Source organism: Rattus rattus, chromosome 8 (assembly GCF_011064425.1).
Source record: "Rattus rattus isolate New Zealand chromosome 8, Rrattus_CSIRO_v1, whole genome shotgun sequence".
NCBI classification, from domain to species: Eukaryota; Metazoa; Chordata; class Mammalia; order Rodentia; family Muridae; genus Rattus; species Rattus rattus.
Window position 1 is genome coordinate 18,086,897 of NC_046161.1, and position 26,170 is coordinate 18,113,066.

At 54.2% G+C, this 26,170-nt stretch overlaps 2 protein-coding genes across 6 annotated transcripts in view; one reads left to right on the forward strand and one right to left on the reverse strand.

The window, feature by feature from the left end:
• The window catches only part of Dock6 (dedicator of cytokinesis 6), a 51,788-nt gene that overhangs the window by 20,489 nt on the left and 5,129 nt on the right, over positions 1–26,170 (reverse strand). Inside the window, exons 2-28 of one of the 4 annotated variants that reach the window (XM_032909699.1) lie at positions 25,978–26,065; positions 25,316–25,491; positions 24,010–24,078; positions 23,660–23,789; positions 22,486–22,698; positions 21,293–21,378; positions 20,185–20,251; positions 19,521–19,670; positions 17,568–17,648; positions 17,315–17,468; positions 17,070–17,197; positions 16,871–16,964; positions 16,488–16,650; positions 11,073–11,190; positions 10,916–10,986; positions 10,573–10,711; positions 10,356–10,457; positions 9,373–9,459; positions 8,924–9,155; positions 8,548–8,709; positions 7,812–7,975; positions 7,066–7,170; positions 3,573–3,665; positions 3,231–3,326; positions 2,751–2,891; positions 621–734; positions 340–510 (exon numbers count right to left, since the gene is read on the reverse strand). In XM_032909699.1, coding sequence (XP_032765590.1) covers positions 340–510; positions 621–734; positions 2,751–2,891; positions 3,231–3,326; positions 3,573–3,665; positions 7,066–7,170; positions 7,812–7,975; positions 8,548–8,709; positions 8,924–9,155; positions 9,373–9,459; positions 10,356–10,457; positions 10,573–10,711; positions 10,916–10,986; positions 11,073–11,190; positions 16,488–16,650; positions 16,871–16,964; positions 17,070–17,197; positions 17,315–17,468; positions 17,568–17,648; positions 19,521–19,670; positions 20,185–20,251; positions 21,293–21,378; positions 22,486–22,698; positions 23,660–23,789; positions 24,010–24,078; positions 25,316–25,491; positions 25,978–26,065 — 3,394 coding nt within the window. The remainder of the gene's footprint in view (positions 1–339; positions 511–620; positions 735–2,750; positions 2,892–3,230; positions 3,327–3,572; positions 3,666–7,065; positions 7,171–7,811; positions 7,976–8,547; positions 8,710–8,923; positions 9,156–9,372; positions 9,460–10,355; positions 10,458–10,572; positions 10,712–10,915; positions 10,987–11,072; positions 11,191–16,487; positions 16,651–16,870; positions 16,965–17,069; positions 17,198–17,314; positions 17,469–17,567; positions 17,649–19,520; positions 19,671–20,184; positions 20,252–21,292; positions 21,379–22,485; positions 22,699–23,659; positions 23,790–24,009; positions 24,079–25,315; positions 25,492–25,977; positions 26,066–26,170) is intronic. The other 3 variants (XM_032909700.1, XM_032909702.1, XM_032909701.1) reach the window with 3 other exon arrangements.
• On the forward strand, positions 13,128–15,176 carry Angptl8 (angiopoietin like 8). Of its 2 annotated transcripts, XM_032909698.1 has the most exons (4): positions 13,128–13,474; positions 13,612–13,773; positions 14,678–14,787; positions 14,896–15,176. In XM_032909698.1, the coding sequence occupies exons 1-4, from the start codon at positions 13,178–13,180 to the stop codon at positions 14,921–14,923; spliced, it is 597 nt and encodes a 198-aa protein (XP_032765589.1). In that variant the 5' UTR covers positions 13,128–13,177; the 3' UTR covers positions 14,924–15,176. The 2 variants fall into 2 exon arrangements, 1 of the variants encoding a protein (XP_032765589.1); XR_004388772.1 differs by having other exon boundaries at positions 13,612–14,787.

Sequence of the window (26,170 nt, forward strand, 5' to 3'; positions counted from 1 at the left end):
TATAAACATAAAATAAAAATTAATACATCTTCAAAGGTCAGAGGTGAGAGGTCAGGGTAACCCATCCACGAAGTAGGAGGGCGTGGAGTCAGAACTCAAAGGGCTGAGAAACAGCACATTGAATGCAAGTCTAGGAATTGAATTTGGGACCAGAAGGGGCCATTTTTCCTAGGAAATCTCTGAGAAGACATGGGTGAAGACTCAGAGGTCAAAGGTCAAAGGTTAAGGCTCCACCAGGCCAGCAGCCCACAAAGAATAGAACAGGGGTGGAGCTAACAGGTTGAAGGTGTGTCACTTAAGGTGAAAGGAAGAGGGCTGGGGCGGGGGAAGGGCGCCTACCTGGGAGGTAGTGGAGGACACCGAGGGGGAGGGGGAGGCTGGAGGTGACAGGGGGCAACAGGGGAGGTTAAGGGTCACGTAGTGCTCGTGGCTACACAGGATGCGGGTGAAGTCCATTCGTAGTGTGAGCAGTGCAGCTGGGTTGGGGGCAGACTGGAGCCGAGTGGCCACCTGCAAGGGAGGCAATGTCCCGGTGGCATCGGCATCACCGTGCTCACACCGCACAGGTCCCGTGGCACGTCATCCGCCCCGCCCCCACCCCCTCTGCCACGCACACCTACCTGCTTGTAGTGAGCGCGTACCAGGCTGAAGATGTAGCCTCGGTCCGCTATGGACAGGAGATCACTGAGGAAGAAGGCCAAGCTAGCGTTGAGGCGTTCAGCTAGCTCCATGTCCTGGAGACACAGGGACCGTCAGTCCATATTCACAGTGTCCAGCCTGGCTCACAAGGCCACCTCTGCATGAGGTCCTTACGCCCTGGCTCTGTGATCCAGGTCCTCTTCCTGACTGCGTCCTCCCCTCCACCCGCTCACAAGACGTTCACCTCACAGGTTCTCACTGTGCAGCCTTAGCTGTTCTAGAACTCTCTGTGTAAACCAGGGTGGTTTCACGCTCAGAGATCTACCTGACTCTGCCTCCCAGGGCTAGGATCAAAGGCCTGCACTACTATGTCACGTCCAGCCCCGTAATCCATTTCTCTTTCTCCTCCCACCCACAGCTGAGTAACTCACCCTCTACATCCTGACTTCAGAGCTCAACAGAATATATTTCCCAGGCTCCCTTGCAGCTGAGAGCTAGTTGACCACATTCTGGTCAATGAAATTAGAGAGGAGGTGAAAAGCCCTCTTTCATTGTTTGAAACCCCGGCTGATCTGGGAGAGCCTGGGCCAAACTCTGGAAGCCCCACAGCCTACTTATGTGCAGAGAAACACTTCGGTTCTGTTTAAATGCCTATCATGTCTTCCAGCAAATTAATGTGCTCGACTGGACACGGTCATCAAACCTTTAACGAGCATCTATTGAGCACCTACTGTGTGCAAAGCAGTGAAGAAAACACATTGTCCTGGCTGCTGTCCAAGAGTCTTAGGGACACAAGTGACAAGTTGACATTACATAGAAAGCCCAGGCCATCCTCAGACTTGTGACTGTCTTGTCTTGATCTCCAAGTGCAGGGAGCACAGGCGTGCACCGCCACGCCTGGCTGGGGCTGCCCTGAATATGGATCCAGACACAGTTGTGCTCACTACATGCTAAAGGAGTGAACTAATGTAATGGGTAGTGCCATCACCAGTGACACTAATGTCAGTGCCTGGGACTACTCCAAGGACACCAAGATTGGGACCTCTGGACCAGCCAAGAGGTCAATGGGATTGTGTAACTTGGGCCGGATTTTCCAAATCTGAAATATTCCTATCAAATCTCCAGGTGACATTTCTCTTTAAAATCCAGGAGAGTTGCTGGGTAACGGTGGTCAATGCCTTCAATTCCAACACTCCAGAGGCAGGGGCTGGGGCAGTGGTGAAGGCAGATGGACTGAGGCCAGCCTGGGCTACAGAACAAGCTCCAGGACAGCCTAGGCTACACAGAGAAACCCTGTCTCAAAAAGGCAAAATGAAAAAACGAGAAGGAAGAAACTAGGAGCTGCCTCTGCAGGGCCTGGGTTGGACGGAGCAGCGCAATGGTTGTTTCTGTGTGAGGAGACAGTTACTCTCTGGCCTCCATACAACTCTACAAAAGTGACTAGGATTCAAACCCTTTTGCTTCTTCCTCTCCAGTGGTATGGCACCAGGCTCTGCCTCAGTTTCCCTCTCAGTGAAGTGGAGATAACATTAATTCTTCATGGATGACTGGTAAGATTTAAGGATCCTGATGGAAGCACACAGCAGGCGATCAATAAATGCTTCCCTAAGAACACTCTGATCATGACTGCTGCTTGCCTAATCCCTGTGGGGACTGGAATTGGTGATCCTAGAGCCTCGACCATCATCAGGGTCTCAGAAATGCAACATCTATTTATTATGCTCCTACTGTATACTTGTACTGTGCTAAGGATGTGCCCCACACCCTCCAGGTTCTTGCCAACTTGTATTTGTCCCTGGATTGTTCCACTCCAGCCATGCTCACTGCCCAGCTGCGAACCTGCCTCAGGATCTTTGCGCTCAACACTCCTCCTGCCTGGAGCTCCCAGGCCTCACCCATTTCATCTTCCAGTTCTCCCTCTAAAGAAGCTGCTTTGCAAAGGCAAGAACCTGATCTGTTTTACTTATGGCTATGTTTCTACATTCGGCCAGGGTCATGAATACCATAGGTGCTCTAGGAAGAGGACATGGATGAACAGATCCACGCGGCCCGCTGCATTCTTGACCACAGCATTGGTCATGCTTCTCTAAGAGGCCTCGAGCCCTCCTCACCTTATGGACTCGGGTGATGACTTCCAGGCCCACAGAAGCCACCAGGGCCGCGATGTCATCCAGGAAGCGCCCAGGGAAGCGCAGCTTCCGGGGAGTGTCCAGGCGCTGGCCCAGGAGCAAGTGTAGCTCCATACTTTTTACCTGGGAGTGAGGCAAGTGGGCAGGGCTGTCACGTGGGCGGTGCTTCAGGGCTGTGGGAGGAGCTTCAGATACACTGATGGGGCTTGAGGGAAACCTGGTGCCCACAGGTGGGGTTCTACAGGCAAGGAAGTGGGTGTGGGTGGCTCTGAGCTAAGTAGTTGTAGCAGAAGGGTGATCTGGATTTGGCAGAAAGGGCGGAACTTTAGAACAGAGGGCTTATGGGGTCCTGACTCCAGCGGGTGCACTGAGGACTGTGGGCAGGGCCATTTCTTAGGGTTTCCCGCTGCAGTTTCCAAGGCTCTTTTTCTCAAGGGTCTCCCAGGACGGGGCTGTCCTCACCATGAGCTGGAAGAAGAACCAGGCGTGCTGCAGGACCAGCTCGCGAACCGCGCTGCCACTCACCACCCACTGCAGAGCCAGCTCCTCGTGCAGCAGCTGTGGGTAGGGCTAGGGTCACCAAGAGCCACAAGCCACCCCACCCACACACCCCTTAGGAAGGCATCCCTTGGGGGATGCAGCCCGAAGCCTGGTTGGGGGTCAGAGCAGCGGGAGGCCATGCAGGATGGGATGAGGGTGGATTCCAGTCCCTGCTGGGCTCTGGATGTGGGGAGGAGCGCTGGACCCCTTTCCCATGGGGCAGTGGGGCAGACATCAGATCAGCCACCCTACTGTTCCCTCTACCTTCTGCACAGTGTGTCTCGGCTGAGGGGCTGGCAGGGCCGAGGAAGAGGCCTCAAGGTAAGAGGAGGCCCGGCTAGAGTTGCGGTCGATGGCCTAGGACAGGATGGGATGGAGAGCATGGAATGGCGAAGTGAGTTAGTCATGTGGATGGGGCACAGGAAGAACATGGAGGGAGGGAGGATCGGTCCACATGGGCACGGGAAGGAGCGATGGGTCTGGATCAGCATGAACACAGGAGGAAGCTGCTATGGTTTGAATACATCTCCAGAAACCTTGTTCACGGATTAGAGATTTTGTGTTTGGTTTTTTTTGAGACAGAGACTCATGTAGCCCAGGCTGGCCATGATGGCATTTGGTGGTTGCCTTTGTAGGAGGCTAGCATTAGGTGAGGTATGAGGGTGGGACCTTTCAGAAGAGAAAGGCAAGCAAGGAGAATGCACCCACAACCTCTGAAGACGCTGAGGACTGTGAGTTCCAGGTCAAGGGAGACCTTGTCTCACAATAAAGCAAAGAGGAAGGAAGGAAGGAAGGAGGGAGGGAGGAAAGAAGCAGGGAGAGAGGGAGGGAAGAAGGAAAGAAGGAAGAGAGGACAGCAGAGAAGAGGGAGGGAGACGAAAGTGGGGAAGGGGGAGAAGAGTTAGCTCACTGCCTGACACCATGGACCATCCTTCACCACAAAATACAGCAAGACAGGCCTGTGCTCTGGGGTCGTGAAGTAAATAGTTATTGTTGTTATGACCCGGTCTTGAGTACGTTGTTCTAGCAATAGAAAATGTCCTGAGCTGATTGGGAGAGGGGTGCACGTGAGCAACAAGGGCAGATGCAAGAGGTGCGGGCCTCTATGCACAGGTGCGTGGATGACCAGGGCGCCGAGGGAGGACACGGAGCGGTGGGGACGAGCTACAGAAGCAGTTAAAATCAGATGTGTTGAGTGGAGACGGGGCTGGATGTGGTGGGCACACCTGTCACCTCGCACTCTGGAGGCAGAGGCAGGAAGGGTGTGACTTCCAGGCCATTGTGGGCTACAGAGCAAGACTTTGTCTCAAAACACAACAACCAAACAGAACAAACAATGAAAACAAGGGCTGGGGTTGCGCCTGGCACAGAGCACTTGCCTTCCGTGTGCAAGGCTCCGGGCTCTGCCCCCCAGCACAGGGCTTGGGGAGAGAAAAGAGGGTGCAAGTGGGAGAGAGGGAGTCGAGACTATCAGTGAAGATGGTGATGGGGTGGGGTGAGCGGACATGGGTGAGTGCAGAGGGCACAGCAGAGCCTGAGTGGGGAGAGGGGTCGGGGAGGGGATGGGCTCTGGCTGGCGGGGCCAAAAGTCAGGGCGCCACTGCAGACAGGGGAAGGCACATGGTGGACGGATGAGCTCAAGAGTTAAATGGAGGGCTGGACCACAGGTGGGCATGGAGGAGGCGCGTAGACAGCAGACAGCACGGAAGGAAGGTAAGACAGTGAAGATGGTATGTGCTAAGCACCCTGGACAACAGGCCTGGCCTCCTGCCCCAGCCTCGCCAGGGCCTCACAGGGCCTCAGCAACCCTCTCTATGAAACGGATTCATGTCCCTTGCCTGGCTTCCTGGTCAGGAGAAGAGACTCAATGGTGGGGCTGGCTTTGCCACTGGCACCTGAGTGCCCTGCAGGCTCCGGGGCCCAGCACACACTGGCTACTCGGCATGTCTGGGTCTAGCCACACACTATAAAGACCACTTCCTGCCAGGGACAGCACCTTGCTTCTACCTCGGCACCTCCTCTTGGCTCTCCACTAAGTCCTAACTGACCCTTCAGGAAATTGAGGGCAACCCTGATGAAAATGCTAGGGGTTGGAGCTGGAGATGCGGCTCAGCAGTTAAGAGCACTGGCTGCTGTTGCAGAGGACTTAGGTTCAGTTCCCACCATCTACATGGTGACTTACAACTGTCTGTAACTCCAGTTCCAGGGGATCTGATGCCCTCTTCTGACTTTAGAGGGCACCAGGCAAGTGCAGCATAGATAGGGACACAGGTAAAACACCCATGCACATAAAACACATCTGACGTGTAGACTTAAATGCTGGGTGTGGGCTGGGAGAGCAGTTGCCTAGCTTGCTCAGAGTCCTGAGTCCCATTGCTAGCCCAATATGGACCAACCACGAAGCCATATGATTTACCACTGAACTTCATTCCAATCATTTTTTCTTTTGGGACAGAAGCTCACGTTTTCTAGGCTGACCTCAAACTCCCTATGTAGCCACGGATGACTTTGAACCACTGACCCACCTGCCTCTGTCTCCAAAGGCTAAGGTTACAGGCATGTGCCACCATGCTTGCTTTGTGTGGTGCTAGGGATGGAACCCAGGGCTCTGTGCACGCTAGGCTGGCACTCTACTCGCTGAGCTCCAGCTTCCGCCTGTCGACTGCAACTCTACCAGCACTTCTGAGCCTGCTCACTTGATGGACGGGTGTCTATTTCGGGGATGCGGACTGCGGCCCAGGGATTGCTCTTCCTAAGGAGACTGCACCGAGTCTGATGCCCAGGCTTCAGACCATGGTGCTGAGCACTTTACTGAGCGTTTTGTTGTTTGCTTTGTTTTGCTGAGACAAGATACGATGTAGTCCAGGCTGCCTTGAAACTCCTATGTAGCACGGGATGACCTTGAACTCCTGCCTCTACCACCCAAGTGTTGAGATTACAGGCAGGCAGCTGAAAATTTGGTGTGCTACCTAACTTCATCTTAGAACAGGAGACTCAGAGGCGGCCAGTCAGCTGGGGCAGAGGGCAAGGCCTAAACCAGGGCAGGCTGGAGCCAGGCCCACTGCAGGCAAAGCCCCTCCCCATACTAGGTCCCTGGAAAGGGCAAAGTTAGGGAACCACTGTATGTGAACAGTTGGGGAGCTACAGGGGTCCAGGGCTTCACCACCCTTCTAAGAATTCTGTAAGCCAGGGGATGGTTAGAAGTCCCCTAAAACAGAGATGGGTTAGGGTGGGGACAGCCATGCAGGGCAGTGAAGTTATAGGTGGGTAGATTTACATGTGATTTATATCCATTTATACACTACCCCAGGGTCTTCTGACTCTTGTGGGGCTAGGTCTATGTTTTTTCTCTCACTGTTTTTTGTTTGTTAAATCAGGGTCTCACTGTGTAGCCCTGGCTGGCCTCCAACTCACCATGTAGACCAGGCTTGCCTTAAATTCAGGGCTCTGCCTGCCCCTGCCTCCCAAATGCTGGGATTAAAGGTGTGCACCACCACACCCGGCTTCCCTTCTTAATCTTAATTTTACTTCTTGGTGGTGCTGGGGGTAGAACCCAGAACCTCATGTCTGCTGTGGAAGAACTCTGCCACTGAGCCACACCCCAAACCATGCAGAGGCCTGTGTGGCAGCCCCAGACAGTCATGTGGGGTCCTCGCTGTCCCTCAGGCAGCCCCCAGGGATTAGTTCACTGCAGCTGAGGGTGTGGGGGACTCATGCAAAGGCGGTGACACACACGTGAGGTGGGTAGTGAGAGCACCTGTCTGGGGTCAGCCCCACAGTATGGGGGCACCCTCCGCAGCACAGCCTTGCTGCCTCCCGGAGCATAAGCAGAATTCACCCAGGAGTGTGAGCGATCGACACCCTGAAGACACAGAGAGAAGGGATGACGCCCTGGGCCAAGCACAGGGAAGGAGGTACAGGAGAGCAGTGTGGACACCGCCCCGAAGCACATATGTGCCATGCACATGCCTGGGCAAGTGCAGTGTGCTTATGCTGTGTATAACTACCTGGACTACACATGCGTTCAAACCCCTGAGGATCTATGCATGGAGAGCATGTACATGTGTAGTCATATATGTGTGTGGGCATGAGGCCCGTGCGTATGTACTTCTTTGTGCATGGGCTAAGTGCATACATGTGTGTGCATGGGTTATATGTGTATGTGCAGTGTGCACACATCACTGATTATATACACATAAGCCACACATGCATATGCATCTGTGTACATCTGTGCAAGGGACATGTACACACTCCTCCATATTAGTGTGCACAGGCTGCATGTGTGCATGCACACCTGCTGAATCATGTACACTGTACACTCTGTTGCCTCGTCCCGCCATTCTCTAGTCAGCTGGTCAGTGCAGAACACCCGACGGGCCCTGCAGCTATGAGAGCCTCCATCTGGCCTCGCAGCTGGGACTCCACCTTCTGAGCAGTGACTTCCAGGTGGTCCTTCCTACATCGGCACCGAGCCTGCAGCCAGGCCTGTGAGGCTTGCCCTACCTTGCTGGCTAGGATGCGGGACACCTCATCGTCCACAGAGCCGGGGACCACAGCCAGGTCAGGGTTGCTGCTGCTGATGCTCTTAGACCGTGCCAGGTAGAGGCTGGCGGGGCGGCCAGCGCCTCGGGCCAGTGTGGCAGCCTGTACAGTTGCTGGAGGGACCTCTGTGGAGAGAGGGAGCCTGCTAGCCCAACACCTGCTATGACGACACCAGTCCCTTCCCAAAGCGCAGCCCTGGGTGAAGTCAGGAACTGAACATGGCTACTGCTTCATTTGACTTGGGGAAGACTCTGGGACAGAGCCTGGTGTCTGTGTTCACAGCTGTCATCCGTTATGTACAAACAGGAAAAAGCTAACTTTCTCCTCTTCCATTCTGGGGATGAAACCCAGGCCCTGCGCAGGCTCAACCCTTCAGCTTCCAGGAGCTTAGCTCAGCCCAGTTCCTCCCGGACTCCTTTCCGGTCCCTTTCTGCCCCTTCCGCTAATTCTTTCTGGTGCTGGGATTTAAACCCAGTGCCTCAGGCATGCCACTGAGCCAATCCCAATCTAGTGACTGCTCAAAGTCACGGTGTGCAACTTTGAAGAGCAGTGGGCTCTCTGTCCTCACGAGGTGAACATGAGGTGAATCACCATGAGGTGACTGCTGCTCCATCCCCTTCGTGCATGTCCTTCTCTGTTCTCAGTGTGCTCTTCTCATAATATTTCCTGTGGCCCAGTGTTCTCCATCAACACTCACCCCCCGGCAGGCCGAGGTCACCGCCAGGAAGGCGAAAGGCATAGTGGACATAGGCAGCCAGCAGTGGGCAGTGACCACGGGAATCTTGGACGGCCTCCAGGTTCCGGTGCACAAGGCTGGCGACATGAGCCATAGCTTCAAAGGCCCCTCGACCTAGGTTCACTGTCGGACAGGACAAAGGTCAAGTTCCACAGCCCAAGGCCTGTCGGGTCCCCATTCATTTTCCAGAGGAGGGAAGGGAACATAAGGGCTCACAGGTCCATCTAGGATCTTAAAGGACCTGCACTGGGGTCACCTTCATATGGGGAAACTGAGGTGAGAGGACGATGAACTATGGGAAGAAACTCAGGGTTGGGGAGAGACGGCAGCAACTCACCCATCTGGCCACAAATGACCGGTGGCCGCACAACCAAGCGGACAAGCTTGTCTAGGACGTGGTGGGAAAAGGCCACAAGGGGCTCCGGGCTGGCAAGGCGCAGGGCTGCCAGGCTGGCCCGCAGCTCCTGCTCCATGGTGCCCTCGCTCAGCACCGTCTCCTTGAGCCGGAATGGAAAGATCCCTTCCTCTAGAACATGCACCAGGGTGAAGAACTTGTCCAAGTGGGGGTCCTAAGTAGAGAGGAGGGCACGAAGTGAGCAGAGAGCTGGAGGCAGAATGGAGTGTCTCCCCTCCCCTAGTCAGCAGTCTGGGTCAGATGGACTAAAGTCACGTCTAATGGCTGGAGGCCAGACCTTTTCCAGCCAGCTGCAAGTAAGTCTTGCTCAATTCCAGGGTGAGCAGGAGGGGAAGAGGCCAGGGAGCCTGGGTTCTCATCCCACCCCGTACCTGGGGGTGCACAGACGACACAGCTGTGAGCTCCACACTGAACACGCCCTTGTGACCGTCCACCCAGCGCATGCCCGGCAGTGCTACCTGTGGGAGGGAGAGGCACAGTGGACATAGGCTGACCCTCCCCCATGCATCAGGCCACCAAGGCAGGCCGTGGCCATGGCACTAGCCATTGCGACACCACGGCCAGGAGAGGAGCCTGGCCTAAGGGAGCAACGGGGTACCCTGTCCCTGAATCCATTCCCAGTGGATGAAGGGAGAAGCCTAGGGGTGGAATGGAGACCCACAGAAAACGGAGTATGTTCACAGGGTGATCATTGACCAGGAAAAGCAATGGTGTAGAAGGGCATTAAAAGAAGGAGCTTGGGACCACAGGACTTGTTCATCAGCTGGTAGAAGGGAAAAGGGATGGTGGCAGCCTTGTACTGGGGTAGATGGAGTGGACAAAATGGCAGCAGGAGAGCCAGGCATGGTGGTACCCACCAGTCATCCTAACACTCGAGACAGGGCAAGGGTAGGAGGTCAAGGGCATCCTTGACTATACAGAATCCCAGGCCTGCCTAGGCTATGTGTGACCTTGTCAGGATGTTCCAGTGGGTAAAAGCTTACGGCTGACTCTAAGCCAGAACTTGCATGGCAGGCAGAGAGGACGGACCCCACAAAACCCATCTCTGACTTTCACACAGGTCCCATGGCACATGAGGATGACCCCAAAAATAATAGAAGAATAAAATAAAAATAAAATCACACGGGAAGGAATAGAGAGGCTGGGGGACCATGGTGGAAAGAGAAAGAGAGGAGAGGGAGAATCTGGAGTATAGCAACACACGGCATGCAGTAGCCCGCCCACAGACATTCTTGTTGGGGTAGCAGGAGGCCAGGGGACCCACAGGCACCCATTGTGGCCAGCAAGGCTCTCAGGGGCACTGAAGGGAGGTAGGCAGGAGGCTGCTGAGGCCAAGGGCAATGAAGGCACATACATCTGGGGTCAGGACTGAATAGCTGGGGGGAGGCTGGTCCACGGACACGGGCAGGCAGAAGGGGCCAGTCCTCAGGCGGCCATGTTGTAACAGAGGAATCCACTGGGGAGACAAAGAATGGACGAGGGTCAGGTGCGGCTGGAGACCTGGGGGACTGGGGGACCTGGGGGACCTGGGGGCGGGGCAGGGAGGAAGCTCTGGGGTAGCTGTGGCTCACAGTGAAGCCCACAGGCGTCTCCAGGGCTGTTCCTGGCCGGGGCTGGCAGCTAACATGGTAGAAGGTAAAAAAGAGGTGATGGTTCTCGGTCACGCAGGCAGGAAGTCGTAGCTTGAACTCCTCGTAGAATTCAGGAGACCTGGTAAGACAGGGCCAGGGGCTGGGGGTCAGCTAGGGATCTTTTACGGGATGACGCTCTGCCTCAACTTACCTCATCTGCACACGGAAACTTCAGCCTCTGCTCTTCCTGCTCATGCTTACCCTCCCTACGCTTGGACACCCCGACCCCCTCGGAGTCTCCAAGGTCGGCCCATGCCTCCGGAACCCAATCCTGCATGCTCACTTGTTATGATAGACCACCGGTGTGAAGGCCTCTCGGGCGAACTCGCTGCAGCTAGATTTCCCAAAGATGACCTGTGGGGATGGGGACATGAGGGAACCCCTGGGGAAAGCCATGGCTGCTCCAGGCCCTCCCTCCACCGCAGGGTCCCCGCACTGACCGGCAAGGCCTGGCTCTGGTCTTCCCCTGCCATGTACTGGATGCGCACGGCCAGGTTACGCACAGAGCCCTGGCGACTGCTGAAATTGAGACTGTGCGGGTACACGAAGAGCAGGTTCCTGGAAGAGGAGGGATTGGAGGCATGGAGGGCCCTTTAGAGGGCTGGGGACACAGTCATGGGAGAGATGGTCGTGAGGCATGGGCACACATGTGAAACAGGGTGGGCTGTGACCTCAGGTGACAAACAGACAGCGGTAGGTGAAGCCTCTGGATGCACACATCCAGACTCAGGGCGGGACAAGGCCAGGCTCAGATGCTTCTGAGGGCCAGGGGTTTTCTGGGTTTCGGTTTTTATTTTCTAATTCAAGGTCATCCTGGTCTACATAGCAAGTTCTAGGCCAGCCAAAGATATGAAGGGAAATCCTATCTCAGAACAAACAAAAGCCAAACAACGAACATTCCAGACAGGGTCTCCTGTTGCCCAGGGCAAATCTGAGTTTGCTGTTTGGCCAAGGAAGACTTTAAAGTCTCGATTTCCTGTCTCCACTTCCAAAGTGCTGGGGTGACAGGGATGTCCCACTATTCCTGGCATATCAGGTACTAGGGGTGGAGCTCCCGGCTTTGTGCACACTAGGCAAGCACTCTACCAACCAAGCCCCGGCCAGCCCCGAGGGCCGGAGGTCTACAGTGGTAGCCCAGGGGCTGGAAAGGTGGCTCGGCAGTTAGGGCACTGCTCTTAGAGAGGATCCGAGTTCAGTTCACAGCACCACAGCAGCCTGCTCCAGGGGACCTGATGCCTCTGACCTCTATGGACATCTGTGCTCAATCCTGCCCCCAGACAATAAATAAATATTAAAACAGTAAATAAACCCTTACAAAAGGTGCTCCTACCAGTAGCCAGGTGGCGTGACTGGCCTCCCCAGCCCACACTAGCACCTTGGCCCACTGGTGTTATATATGGCGTCTGTCTTTCAGATACAGAGAGGACCAGAACCTGGGGCTGCAGTCCTGGTGCTGCCTCTTTTCCCTAACTGTAACTGCACAAACCCTAACCCCGTAGGCCTCAGTTGCTCCAGCTGTTTAATGGGAGAATTTGCCCTGCCTTTGAAACACAGTCCCAACAACTGAAAACAACGACAGTCACCACAGAACACGCATGTGGCACCCTCTGGGTGTCAAATTCCATTCCAAGCACTGGACTCAAATGACAACTCCACGGCCATTTTCTGTGAATGCTGAGTGCCGGGCAAGCCTCCTACCTCTGAGCTTCACCTCAGCCCTTGTTTTCTCCAAATAAGAGAGGATCTAGTTCTGTAGCCCAGGCTGGCCTTGAATTCGTGTTCCTTCTGCCTCAGCCTCCAGAGTGCAATGTTCCAATTACAAGGAAAGCAATGGCTGTTCTTTTGGAGTGCGCATAGTAGGTGTTCAACAAATGCTTAGTACTACACATGGGACCCCTAGGTAGGGAAAATGGGGGTGCCGTACTTGCCCTGAGTCTTCTAGGAAGTTAAATCGAAACTAGCAGGGATCACAGACTATGCAGGGAGTCAGGCTCAGTGACCTTGGAAGGAGGCATCAAGTCACTCTCGGTCCCCTCCCCCCAAGGCTATCAGCCACACCCAGTGCCCCTGAAAGTAGCTGTTTGCAGGAAGGAGACACGGAGGGCAGATAACACAGTGTCTGGAGTCCACGTAAATGGGAATCACAAGACCCAAACCTCCATGGGGCTGGAGCCCCTCGATGGCCCTGTGGGTGGCCCAGCAACACTGGACCTGCTGTGTCGGGTGTGAAGGGAGCCATGGTTCATGGAGGCCGTGTCTGCACTTAGATGGGAAACTGAGGCTCAAGGCGGAGCGCTACAGTCATACAGACCCTGGCGCCGAGATCCTTGTCTGAGCTACCCCCACACACAGCTGGCCCTGAGTTCCAGCAGCGTGATTCCAGCATGGCCTGCTTAGACATCAGCCTGATGCAATGGCTGAGCCTCTGCCAGGCCCTTGTGCAACAGAGGCTGGTTAACCATTGACCAGGGCGGGTTAATGGCAGCCTGTGGAAATAAAAGGTGGCCACAGCAGCACAGGAGTCACACCCCCGAGACTGTCCACCATGGTTGTGCCTACTCTCTGCCTCTTATGGGCCATAGCAACGGCAGTGCGACCTGCCCCAGTGGCCCCTCTCGGTGGTCCAGAGCCGGCCCAATATGAAGAGTTGACCCTGCTCTTTCACGGGGCCCTACAGCTAGGTCAGGCCCTCAATGGTGTGTACAAAGCCACGGAGGCTCGCCTGACAGAAGCTGGGCGCAACCTGGGCCTCTTTGACCAAGCACTGGAATTTCTGGGAAGAGAGGTCAATCAGGGCCGGGATGCAACACGGGAGCTTCGCACCAGCTTGTCGGAGATTCAGGTGAGTACGAGAGCTGGGGTGTTGCTGGGCGGACAAGAGTCTGAGGAAAAGTTAAGCCCGGAACAAAGGAAAGTGACGTGCTGGGTGAGCAAAGCTGACCTAGTGACCTCACTGAAGCCACACCATCTGTTGAGCAGGCGGAAGAGGACACTTTACACCTTCGAGCAGAAGCCACAGCCCGATCGCTGAGGGAAGTGGCCCGGGCCCAGCACGCTCTGCGGAACAGTGTACGGAGACTACAAGTGCAGCTGAGAGGTGCCTGGCTGGGCCAAGCCCACCAAGAATTTGAGAACTTAAAGGTAAGGGGCTCCCAGGGGCACAACCCTGCTCCCCAGAAAGAAGCCACCACTGAACCCTGGGCTAGAGGACCCTCCAGTTGTATATGTGGTTCCAGCCTCAGTGACCTTCTGGAAGTGACCTTTGCAAGCAAGGGTAAGAACCAGACATGGCGGTGCTCGCCTGTGGTTCTAGAACTCCAGAGGCAGGGGCAGGAGAAAGAGAAGGTTAAAGCCAGCCTTGGCTACAAAGTTAGGCCAGCTGCCTACCTGGTGATATCCTGTCTCAAAAAGAACAGAAAGATAACTGGGCACGGGGGCTACACCCGCAACCCCAGCACTTGGGGATAAAGGGTGGGGTTAGGAGTCCAGGGTGGTTTCTGGCTAGACAGACATCTGAGTTAGGCTTGGGGTACATGAGACCCAATCTCAGAAGAAGTAAATGAATGAATGCAGGATCAGCAAGGTAGTTCACAGGTACAGGCTGACAAGGCCAATGGCCTGAGACCGAGCCCCAGGCTCCCTAGGGGGGAAGGCAAGAACCTGCTCCCAACAGTTGTCCTGACTTCCAACATTTGTGCTATGGCATGCACACACGCTAGATAAACTTTGAAGTAAAGTAAGAGTAGTGACTGTCATTTCAGAGCAAAGGTGAGTTTCAGAGGCAGAGGGATGGATACAGTAAGTGCTCAATGGATGCTTATTGCTCTGGCTTCTGGTGCCATGAAGTAAGAACCCAATCAGTAGTGTTTGACATGCATCTACAAACTATACGAAGCAAGTCCTATCTTAGACACACCTTACAAATAGGGAAACTGAGGCAGAGGGTCTTGGACGTTTGCTGGGTCACATGGCAGAGAAACCTGTAGTGGTCAGGAGATGGGAGTGGACCCAGACTTCCCGGCTAAAGTCGCTATGCTACCCACAGGATCGAGCCGATAAGCAGAACCACCTCTTGTGGGCTCTCACTGGCCACGTGCAGCGACAGCAGCGTGAGATGGCAGAGCAGCAACAGTGGCTGCGGCAGATCCAGCAGAGGTGAGCCTGGTGGGTTTACTCTGGGGAGGCTAGTGGATGTGGCCTAGGCCCACTGAAGGGCACCTCCACCCAACGCTGGCCTTGACTGAGCTCTGTCTCCCTCCCTAGACTCCACATGGCCGCCCTCCCAGCCTGAGACTACCTGGATGCCACTGAGGACCAGTTGTGCTGCAGGGAACACTGAATGCGCTCCACCGGGCCTATGAGCAGGGCCGACAGAGCTGGCTGCCCATCAGCTAGACTTGGCCGGTGCACCCCGCTTCCTGGCAGAGCAGAGACAGAAGCAAGCAGGCGGGATGGAAGGCAGAAGACACCCCCGTGGAGAAGGCTGGAGAAGGACATGAGCTCCCTTATGCCCCACACCCCACAATAAAAAAGAGGCAATCTATGAACATAGTGTCCATGCCTGTTTCTGCAAGCACCGGGCGTCTGGGCGGGTGCTTAGTCAACATAGCACCTGCCCAGCATGCACAGCCCTGGGTCCCAACTACAGAACCACAGTCACAGACGGAGTGGTGCACATCTGCCATCTCAGCATTAGAAAGGCAGAGGCAGGAGGATCAGGAGCTCATGGAGGCAGAGACAGGTGGATCTTAGCCAGCCTTGGCAAGTTCCAGGCTGTGACAGACTTTCTGAGAATAAAAATACTGGGAGCTGGAGAGAAGAAGGCTCTAGTTAAAAGCACACCCTGCTCTTGTAGAGGACCCATATTTGATTCCCATCACTCCTATCAGGTGGCTCACAACCACCTGCAACCTGGGGATCCTAAGCCTCTGGTCTACTCAATACCTCATACAGGTGCATGCACCCTACACAGGTGTGAATACTCACACACAGGTGCATGTACTCACACACAGGTGCATGTACTTACACACAGGTGGGTGTACTCAAACACAGGTGCATGTACCCACACACAGGTGCTTGTACTCAAACACAGGTGCTTGTACTCAAACACAGGTGCATGTACCCACACACAGGTGGATGTACTCAAACACAGGTGCATGTACCCACACACAGGTGGATGTACTCAAACACAGGTGCATGTACTCACACACAGGTGCTTGTACTCACACACAGGTGCATGTACTCACACACAGGTGCTTGTACTCGCACACAGGTGCATGTTGTCACACACAGGTGCATGTGCCCCCACACACAGACACACAGACAATTAAAAATAATAAAAGCCAGGCATGGCAATGCACACCTTTAATCCCAGGTCTTGGCATAGGTAATGAGTCCGAAGCCAGCCTGGTCAACACAGTAAGTTCTAGGACAGCCAGAGCTACATGGTGAGACCCTGTCTCAACAAATAATAATAATAATGACAGTAAAAGTTAAAGAAAAAAGGAAGGGATCCTGAGAAAATTCAGAGGCAAAGGCATCGCCACCAACTTGGTAATGTGAGTCCCATTCTCAAACCCATACAGTAGAAAACAATTGACGCTGCAAGTTTTCCTCCGACTGCATGCTGTACCTTCCCTCAAATAAAATGAAGAGAGGTGATAGAAAGGGTTTTAAGACCAGGCGGACAACGCCTGAGGAGCAGCACAGCACTCAAGACGGCTCTCTGACTTTCATCCACTCTTAGACACACTCATGTGCCTGAGCACCTCCCCACACACGAGAATACACAAGCATAATTGTGCACGTGTGCACACACAGGATAAATGGGGCCCCACCCAACCCACAGGCTGTACCTGTAACAGGTATGGGGGGCGTAGACCTCACGGGCAGGGAACTCCAGGATCTCCTTGGTGGGCCGTCCCCTGGGGTCAGGGTAGGGCTTGACATGAAGTAACTCAGGGGACAGGCAGAAGTGTAGGTTCTCGGGTGCAGGGGAGATGTCAATCTTGAGCTGAGCTGGGGAGAAAGGACTTGGCTTTTACTTCTGCGGGGGCTCTGCCTGTCTCCTGAAGGCCTCTGCGGGCTACACCCATCAGGAACTAAAGCCCAGTAGCTGCCCTGTTCCTTCCACTGCCTATCCATGCCCCGGGGTTGGGTCTCCAGTACCCATTATCCTCAGTATGGTTGCTGAATGACTATGTGAGCAACAGCTCTGCTTTATAGGACTGCCACACACCAGTCACAGGTCGCAATCGCCTCAGCAGGGACGATGGTCGCCGCATGTCCGCCAAAAACTTGAAAAGGTCTTCATCACTGAGCCGTTCTGCCTCCTGCCAGATACAGAGTTCCCAAGGTAAGGGGGCTGAAAGTTCCCAAGACAGGAAAAAAACCCGTGTTCCTTTCCTCCCAAGGCCTTTGTCCTATACCAAGGTCACCTGTTTAAAAAAGTTGGTGACAGTTAACGTGGCCGGGCGGAAGCTGGAGAAGCTGCAGGCATCGTCCCCACTATAGCTTCGATCCTGGGGCCCCCGACGGCGGCGTTCGGCCCAAGTGGGTCTGCGTTCTAGGAGAAACAGCGTGGTGGCGGAGCAGAACAGGAATTAGAGATCAGAGTGCTGATGGCAGAGGGAGGGCGACGGGTGAATGCCGAGGTGAGCCAGCAAGCAGCGCACGCCCTCACCGCCCTCGGAGTCGGAATCCCGGTCCTGTGGCCCGACGCTGCTCACGATGTTAGCCAGGTGCACGGCCGTCCAGGCGAAGGGCATGCGGTAGCGGCCCAGCCTGGTGCAGAACTGCTCCGCGGCCAGGCGCAGCTTCTCCAGCTTCTCTTTGTTCTGTGGGGGAGACGCACACGCCCCCCAGCTGAGAGGCCCTCCCTTGTGTGGCACCCTCAGGACCTGCGCTCCCACCATGTCCCGCTCACCCACACATACCTTCACCGTGTCTGCCTCCTTCATCACCATGTAGGGTTCGCAGCACTCGCTGATGTCGCCCTGCTGCAGCACTTTTTCCAGCTGCAGGGTAGAAGGGCCCAGAGAGGGGGACTCCTCTAGCTCCCTTTCAGTCTTCTGGACCCTCCTCGACCCACACCTACTTCATTCAAGACTAGGGATGAACCTAGGACTCCTGCCTTCTAGCAAATCCCCATCACTACCTAGGCGCTTGGCCACACTGACAGTTGGCATGGCTCCCACGGTCCTTGGGATTGATTCCCGTATTCTGCCAGCAGCTCCACTTTCTGATGTGTCTCAGCCTCTTCCCTGCAGCCCACTGTAAGCCGTTCATGCTTTCTCTACATTCCCATCTCTCCCCCTCTGTGTATGTGTGTGTCTGTCTGCTTGTCTGTCAGTCTCTGTCTGTCTCTCTCTCTTTTTTTCTTTTTCTTTTTTTTTTTGGACAGGCTTTCACTACCTAGGTCTGGCTGTTGTGGAACTCTCTACACAGACCAGGCCTGCCTCAAAGTCACAGATATCCACCTGCCTCTGCCTTCTCAGTGTTGGGACTGAAGGTGTATGCCACTACACCAGCTCTTTTTCTCTGTAACAGATTTTATTTTTGTTTTTAATTGTGCATGTGTAAGCACAGTGCCCATGGCGGCCAGAAGAGGGCACTGGATCCTCCCAGCATGGGTGCTGGAAGTTGAACACAGGGTGATTTCAACTGCTAAGGCATCTCTCCAGTTTCTACTTTGCTCCCTCACCACCCCCTCACCGTTCACGTCTTGTTTTGAGGCATGTCCACACTGTGTAGTCCTCCCACCTGGCCTCAGACTGGCTTTGTAAGACGGGGAAGGCCTCAACCCACTAAGTTCGGCCCGCCTGCCTCTGCTTCCCAAGTGTATGTGCAACCACTGCCTGGTCTCTTTTTCTTTCTTATACTGGGGACGGGGCCTCCGAAACGCTGGCTAAGCACTTTACCCAGCCACACGCCCAGGCCCTCACTGGAGCATTCTAGGAAGGTCCTCGACTGCCGGGCCACACTGGGCTCCATTTTTGTTTTGAAACTGAGTCTCACAGGACTCAGACTTTGTTCTGCTTTTTGTCAGTCTGATACCAGCCAGGGATATCTGGAAAGAGGGAACTCTACTGGAGAAAACACCTCTCTTCAACTGGGCCTATAATCTCATCTGTGAGGCATTTCTTGACTGAATGATGTGGGAGGCATCACTGTGGGTGGTGTCGTCCTGGGCCGTGTAAGAAGGCAGGTTGGCACAGCCGGCAGCAACACTGCCTGCCCCTCGGCCTCTGCCTCAGGCTTGGCTCCAGGTGTGTAACCTGACTTCCCTTCATGGAGTACAACCTGAGAGGTGTAACCTGAAGTGCATTCCTTTCTCCCCACGGTGTTCCTCCTGGCAGCAGAAGCTGTGGCCTCCCTGGCAGCTAGGCTGAGATGCCTTTGGCCATGGCACATGCTATGTTTCTGTCAGTTCACACTAAAGCCATGACCCTGCACCCCAGGGCCGGAACTCCAGTCATGAACACCTTAGGAGCTGTGGAACCCCAAGCAACTGTTCTGTGCCTCAGTTTCCCCACCTATAAAATGATGACCACTGCAACCTTCAGGTTGAGGAGCTAGACCTCAAGGACCTTTCCCTTTTGGGACAGGATCTGATTCAGCTGCTCAGTACAGCAGGCTGGCCTGAGAGTACTTGAGCTGTTCCATTGTTGAAACCTAACTTGACTGAAGAAATCCCAGAATGCACCAGTTCACCTTTCCTACCCCATCCACAGAGGAAGACTCAACTGTTCCTGCTTGCTTTTAAGACAAAGTTTCTATAAGCAGCCCAAGCAACCTCAAACTCACAATCCCCCTGCCTCAGCCTTCAAGTGCTGTCCCACTGAACTCTGGCTCTGATCATCACCCCTTTGCAGGGCCCCAGTAGGCACCTTGACAACCAGGAAGATGTCAGGAGAGGGGTAGGTCACGGAGAAGATGGCAGAGCGCGCCAAGGTGGAGATGGCCGGGTGGGTGCCATGGGCCCGGAGCAGCCCCTTAACGGAGTCCGAGTTTAGGTCAAAGTAGAAGTTTTCTGAAATCTGGGGATATGAGAGGCAGCTAGCTGAGAGACACTGCTTCATAGCCACCCCATCAAGGAATAAGAGAGAAAGACTGAAGAGGAGGAGGGGGAGGGAGAGGGAAGAGGGGGAGGGAGGAGGGAGAGGGAGGAGGGAGGAGGGAGAAGGGTGAGGGAGGAGGGAGAGGGAGAAGGAGGAGGGAGAGGGAGGAGGGGGAGGGAGAGAGAGGAGGGAGAGGGAGAGGGAGGAGGGAGAAGGATGAGGGAGAGGGAGGAGGAGGGAGAAGGATGAGGGAGAGGGAGGGGGAGAGGGGGAGGGAGGGAGAGGGAGGAGGGAGAAGGATGAGGGAGAGGGAGGAGGGAGAGAGAGAAGGGAGAAGGATGAGGGAGAGGGAGGGAGAAGGAGAAGAGGGAGGAGGGAGGAGAAAGAGGGAGGAAGGAGGAGGGTGACTGAAAAGAGATAGGGAAGGAGGGAGGAGGGAGTGAGAAGAAAGGAGGAGGAGGAAAAGAGGAGGAGGAGGAGGAGGAGCACCTACCTTTTTCTTCTCCCGCACATCATATAGGGCCAAGGTGCCAAAGATGGGCTCGATTTCAATCTCAAACCTACGGGAAATGGGGGCCAGCTCTTGAGAGCTGTTAGTCACACACTCTGTGCCTGCCTGCTTCTTTCTTTTTTCTCTCTCTCTTTCTTTCTTTCTTTCTTTCTTTCTTTCTTTCTTTCTTTCTTTCTTTCTTTCTTTCTTTCTTTCCTTTCCCCTTTGGGACAGGGTCTGATTTAGCCCAGGCTGGCTTCTAGCTCCCTTTGTACCCAAGAATGACCTCAAATTCCTAATTCTGCTGCTCTGACTCTCAAGTGCTGGATCACACCCTGTCTCCACAGTGCTGTGGATGGACCCAGGGCTTCGTGCATGCAACATTCTATCACCGAAATGGTGGAATTCTGAACTACACCCGGGACCCCACTGTTTTAGGCAGCCCCAGGCCTATACTAACTTATATCTTCCCCCTCCTGTCAGATGAGTGTAGGAGGGAAACTGAGGCACAGAACAACATGGGAATCCTGCTTGAGATCATAACACTTGTAAAACTCAGAGTCTGTCTCTGGTCTGCCCACCCTCCTGCTGAGACACAGGGTGGATGGAAGGGCGGAGCCTGGCTACCACCCAGCCAGTCCAAGGCTCATCAGCGTCAGCCCAAAGAGCGTGGGAATGGAACTGAACAGGAAGTGCACTCAGAGCCTGGCCTGGCCCCTCCTGGACCCCATTTCTGTCTGGATCAGAGCAGGAAACAGAACTCCATTCCAGCCCTCAGTCCCAGAAGCTGGGAAAGCTATGCGCTCACGTAGTCGCTCAGCAAATGCTCACAGGACACAGGACCACGCACGAGTGGATCGCAGACTTGGAGGAGGTCTTGGGACCCAGAGAAGCACAGGCACAGCTTGGAGGACCAGACTATTAGTGAGCGGGCTGGCTGAGTGTGTGTGTGTGAATGAGTGTGTGTGTGTGTGTGTGTGTGTGTGTGTCGGGGTCAGCATGTGCTGAAGCAGAGGCAGCATATGTAGGCACCTTTGCCTATTGACAGGGGAAGAAAAAGCCCATGGTGCCCTCACAGTAGGGAAACCCACAGGGCTACCCTCTGACTCACTTGAGTGACAGACATTTCACCAGGATCCTCTGCCCAAAGTGCTCTCGGGGTGGCTCCGGGTGGCTGCAGCGTTCTACAGCTTCATCCTGCAAGGCGGGTGGGGGGCTCTGGGATGTATCCTTCAGGGAGGCTCTAGGATGCCCAGCCCAAGATGGGCTGCACCCAACCCCAGCTCCAGCCCCATTCCCCAAGCCTGGTGGAGCTTCATTCAATGACTTGCTGCTGAGCCTTTCTGTATGTTATCTCTGCCTGGAATGTTTTCTCCGCCCAGCTCAGCTACAATCCTGGTATCAGCCATACAGCTTTGCTGGTTCAATCGTATACAGTAAGCGCCAACAGATTTGTTTGGATAAATATCAGCATTTAAGGAAAGCACTCACTAAAGGCTGGTTGGACAAACATGTACACAAAGTCTCTGATTTTTAGCAGTTAGGTCTCCAAGTGTGTGACTTTGCGAGGATTTATGGGTGTGTAACCAAGCAGCCACACTTCACTTCAGGACAGTTTCTATACAACACACGAGACGGTCCACACCAGTATAAGAGAGGTTTTCCACCTCACGGTTTTCTTTTCTTCCTTCCTTCCTTGCTTCCTTCCTTTCTTCTCTCTCTCTCTCTCTCTTTCTTTCTTTCTTTTTTCAGAGACAGTTTCATGTAGTTCTGGTTGGCCTTAAACTCACTATAGAGCCAGGGCTGACTTTGAACGTCTGATCCTTTTACCTCCTAAGTGCTGGGACGATAAGTATGAGGCACTGTGCAAGCGTGAATGCATTTCTGACTTATGTACTTTGAACTTCAAATACGTTTATAGGGGAATAACTTCATAGCCGAGGAATATCTCCATTCACTACATACCCAGTAAATAGTGACTAAATAAATATACATGTATACAGCCAGCACTCAATAAATGGTTAAACAAAACATAAGAGTATGCGTTAGACAAATGCAGAGACAAGGAGGCAGGTATGGTAGGTGGTCAGCACGCTGGCTGGTTCAGTGGAGAAGAAGACAGTAGGTGTAGTGGGTATAAGGCTGGAGAACTGTAGAGACAAGCATTTGGTGCTCAATAAGTGAAGGTCAGACAAACGAGGATCCACAAAGTGTCACTAACTGAAGATGGGTATACAGGAAGCAGCCAATAAACGATGGCTGGATTCTGGTCTGGGGACAGTGAGCCAGCCAAAGAGCACCTACCTCATCAGGTGCCGGGTACAAGGTGAGCAGGGCGGGGGCCCGGTGCTGCCTCCTAAGGGCTTCATTGCGCCGGTCCACATCCTCCGGGGCTGCCCGCTCAAGCAGTGTGGGCAGTAGGGAGTCTGCAGCCAGGTTCCTCAGGCTGAAGACACCTGAGGCTCCACTGCTTCGAGGGGTGTCCTCTGGGGAGCCAGAACAGTGCTGGGAGTCATCCTGCAGGAGAGAATGTGCAAGTACTGATCACCAACTGCATGCACCTGTTCTCCTGAGTGTGTTCACGTACACATCTAGTCTATATGGACAGAAGCTGAGGGGCAAGCCAGGTGGGGGTCACCACTACAGGGGCCATCTGGGGGCCTGGCTGGCCTCTCCAGAAACTTCTGGAGTATTTCTATGTAGAGAGCTCTTTACCTCTGCTATAGGAGGCTACCCCATCTCACAGGAGACTCTCCTCTGGCCAATCAGAACACATCTAATAACGTCTCTGTCTTTAGGCTAAGCTCAAAATGGCCACACTGGCCAGCTCCAAGGATTAGCTCCCAGTAAGGCCCCTGGGCTGGACCAATCAGCCTTCTCTGAGACTCTGTTCACCATTGCCAGGGAAGAGCCAAGCGTGTGGCTAACCTAGGACCTCCTACAGTCAACTCTGCTCACAGCCCTGACTCAAATCCAGTTCAGCCCTGTGACTGAGTCTCTGCCCTGTCTACCAGCCTCAGTTTCTTCCCCTCCTGTATCTCGTTTCCTTCTCTATTCTTTATCTCCCTTCCTGGCCCCTACCCCAGCTGAGGATAAAATCTGTGCCTAGCATCCACACAAACACTTTCCCATTGAGCTAAAGCCATACATCCCGAAATACATCCTACAGCAACAAAGGAATTCACACTAGTAATAACCAGTGGTTATTGGTATACAGTAAGTGTTCAGTAAATGCTGACTATGAAAATATAAGCATTAGTAGCTTTGCTGTGCCTCAGTTTCTCTGCCTGTGAAGAAGAATAATGGCTGTGGCCCCACTCACAGGATGAAAGGAGAACAATCAGACAGCCATCAGTATACACTAAGCACTCAGTAAATGTGCACTATTGTGACGCTTTCCACTCCTGAATGGAGCTTACTTCACTCACTGGGATCAAGGCTGACCTTCAGTGACCCCAGTCACTCAGCGGCCCCTTACCACATCCTCGAGACCTGTCCTCTCATCCCCAGGGGTATCCTGCTCGAAGACCTGGCAGGTGAGGCCTTTCTGCCGCTCTCGCTGTGTCTCTGTAGTGATGGGACTGTATGCTGTACTCAGGTGCTGGTACCTAGCAGGAAGTGGGGCGGGGCTAAGCAGGAGGTGGGGCTAAGCAGGGGGTGGAGCTGGGGACTCTGAAGAATGATGAACCGCCCCCTTTTACCTTTGTCTAAAGATGTCCAACTGCTCGCAAAAGGGATAGTGGGTGGATAAACAGAGGAACAAACCACAAACAGTGCAGCCCTTCCACCCTCCTTCTCCTCCCCTGAGCTGCTCTGGGTAAGACCCACCTTCTGCGTACAATGACCCAGTCCTCTGAGTACATCTCCACCGCAGCCCTCACCTGGGCGTCCAACTTTCTACAGCAAAATACAAGCAGGGTAAACAGAGGCAGGGTGAACATTTCCAAAGGCCTAGGAGAAAAGGACTATAGCTACCAGACCTCAGGACGCTGAGGCAGGAGGATTTCTGTGAGTTACAGACCAGGCTGGGACACAGTGTGAGACTGTGAGGAGGCAGCTTGGTGGCTGGCTTCATGTATCCCGCGGCCTGGGTTCCAGTCTCAGCACTGCATAAACCAGGGGGCCTCACACTGTCATCCCAGGGGTGGGGAACCGGATGTTCAGGACTTAGTCTGGGCTATATGAGACCCTGCCTCAAAACCAAGAGGCTGGGGCTGGAGAGATGGCTCAGTGGTTAAGAGCACCCGACTGCTCTTCCAGAGGTCATGAGTTCAATTCCCAGCGACCACATGGTGGCTCATAACCATCTGTAAAGAGATCTGATGCCCTCTTCTGGTGTATCTGAAGACAGTGTACTTATATATAATAAATAAATAAATCTTTAAAAAAAAAAAAAAAAAAAAACACAAGAGGCTGTAGACACGGCTCAGCGGTCAACAGCACTGGCTGCTCCTACAGAGGACCCAGGTTCAGTCCCCAGCATCAACATGGTGGCTCACAACCACTGGCAACTCCAGGTACATGGGTGATACACAGAATTACAGCAGGTGGAACACCCATCCGTGTGAAATAAAATAAGTCTTTAAAAAGTGGAAAGCTGTCGCTGGAGAGATAGGCCAGTGGTGTGCTTGCCACGCAGGCATGAAGACCACCTTTCAGACCTCCGCACCTGCCAAGCAGGTGGGCATGGTGGCCCACGCCGATCCCAAACTCAGAAGCAGAAGCGGGGAACCCCTATGGCAAGCCAGCTAGCAAAGCTAGCCAACTTGGCGAGCTCTGGATTCAAGTGAGAGGCTCTGCCTCAATATATTAGGAAAAACAAGAAAGAGGAAAATCCCTGAAGGTGACCTTTGTTCTCTGCTCAGGTGCATGCATGAATCTGCACACCTATCGACTGAACACATACAATACATACACACACACATACACACACGCACACGCTGTATACATACAATGCACACACACACACTACACACATACATCCACAAACAACAACAAAGATACTTTTACTCAAAGATGCAGAAATGAAGGCTCAGAGAGGGACAGTGATTTGCCCAAGGCCACACAGGTGTTAGAGCCTGAAGGTGAACCTGGGAATATGGGAGTGGGGTTGGTGTGTGTGTGCAGAACGCACCCATCCTCTGGCACCCCAGATTCTGTGGTCCGGCATTCTCGGGGTTGCTTCAGTAGTTCTAGGTCATCAGCTGGAAACTCTATCAAGTCCCTGAGGGGACCGGGCTCTACTTCAGGTGGCCGGCTCAGAAGCACATCCTCAAAGTCCAGGGGTTCGATGACCTCCGTCAGAGGGACCTGATTGGAGTACAGTGGCCATGGCGCCCCGGTGAGAGGCTGGACATATGCTCCCAGCTGACATTAGCCTGCAGTGGAGGTGGTGGGAGCCTCCGAGGCTGTGGAGGGTCTATGGGAGCCGGTGAACTCAGACTTTCCACAGCAGGCTGGCTAGGGGCCTGCCGCCTCCCTCCAAGGACTCCAGGAAGGAAATCACACCCTCGTGTCTGGAAAGACTCTGAGGGTAAAAGGAATGGCTGGGATAGTTCCTGAGGCCCCACCCCTTCCCCTGAGGCAGGACGTCTCTTCCAGCCACCAGCCTGGAGCCCCATCTGGGTGGTCCAGGAAGCTGGTGTCACCCCCTGGCCACCCTTGGAACACACACACATCCCTGCATCTGTGCAGATGTGTGAATGTCACAAGGACCCCCTCCTCCCTGGCCACTGGTCCTAGCAGCGTCAGAGCAGCGTGTACCCCTCGACTGTCAGCCACTGCACAGGGACTCACCCCCAGGGAACTACTGGAGCGTCGGCTGGAGTGGGGCGAGCCGCTGCGTTCCCGGGACACCTGCTTCCGGACCTCAGCAGCCACAGTCCTGGGAAGACAGGAAGGGGGTGTGGGAAACAAGGAAACTCAGAATGGTGTGGTGGGGGAATGAGGGTAGTTTTATTTGTAGGAGAGACCTCCGGTGATGAAAGGA

Bases quoted from the DNA above. Each gene is read 5' to 3' on its own strand.
- Angptl8 (XM_032909698.1), top strand. From the start codon at position 13,178: ATGGTTGTGCCTACTCTCTGCCTCTTATGGGCCATAGCAACGGCAGTG. The intron at 13,475-13,611 runs GTGAGTACGAGA...TCTGTTGAGCAG, and splicing joins CCAGCTTGTCGGAGATTCAG to GCGGAAGAGGACACTTTACA. The intron at 13,774-14,677 runs GTAAGGGGCTCC...TGCTACCCACAG, and splicing joins AAGAATTTGAGAACTTAAAG to GATCGAGCCGATAAGCAGAA.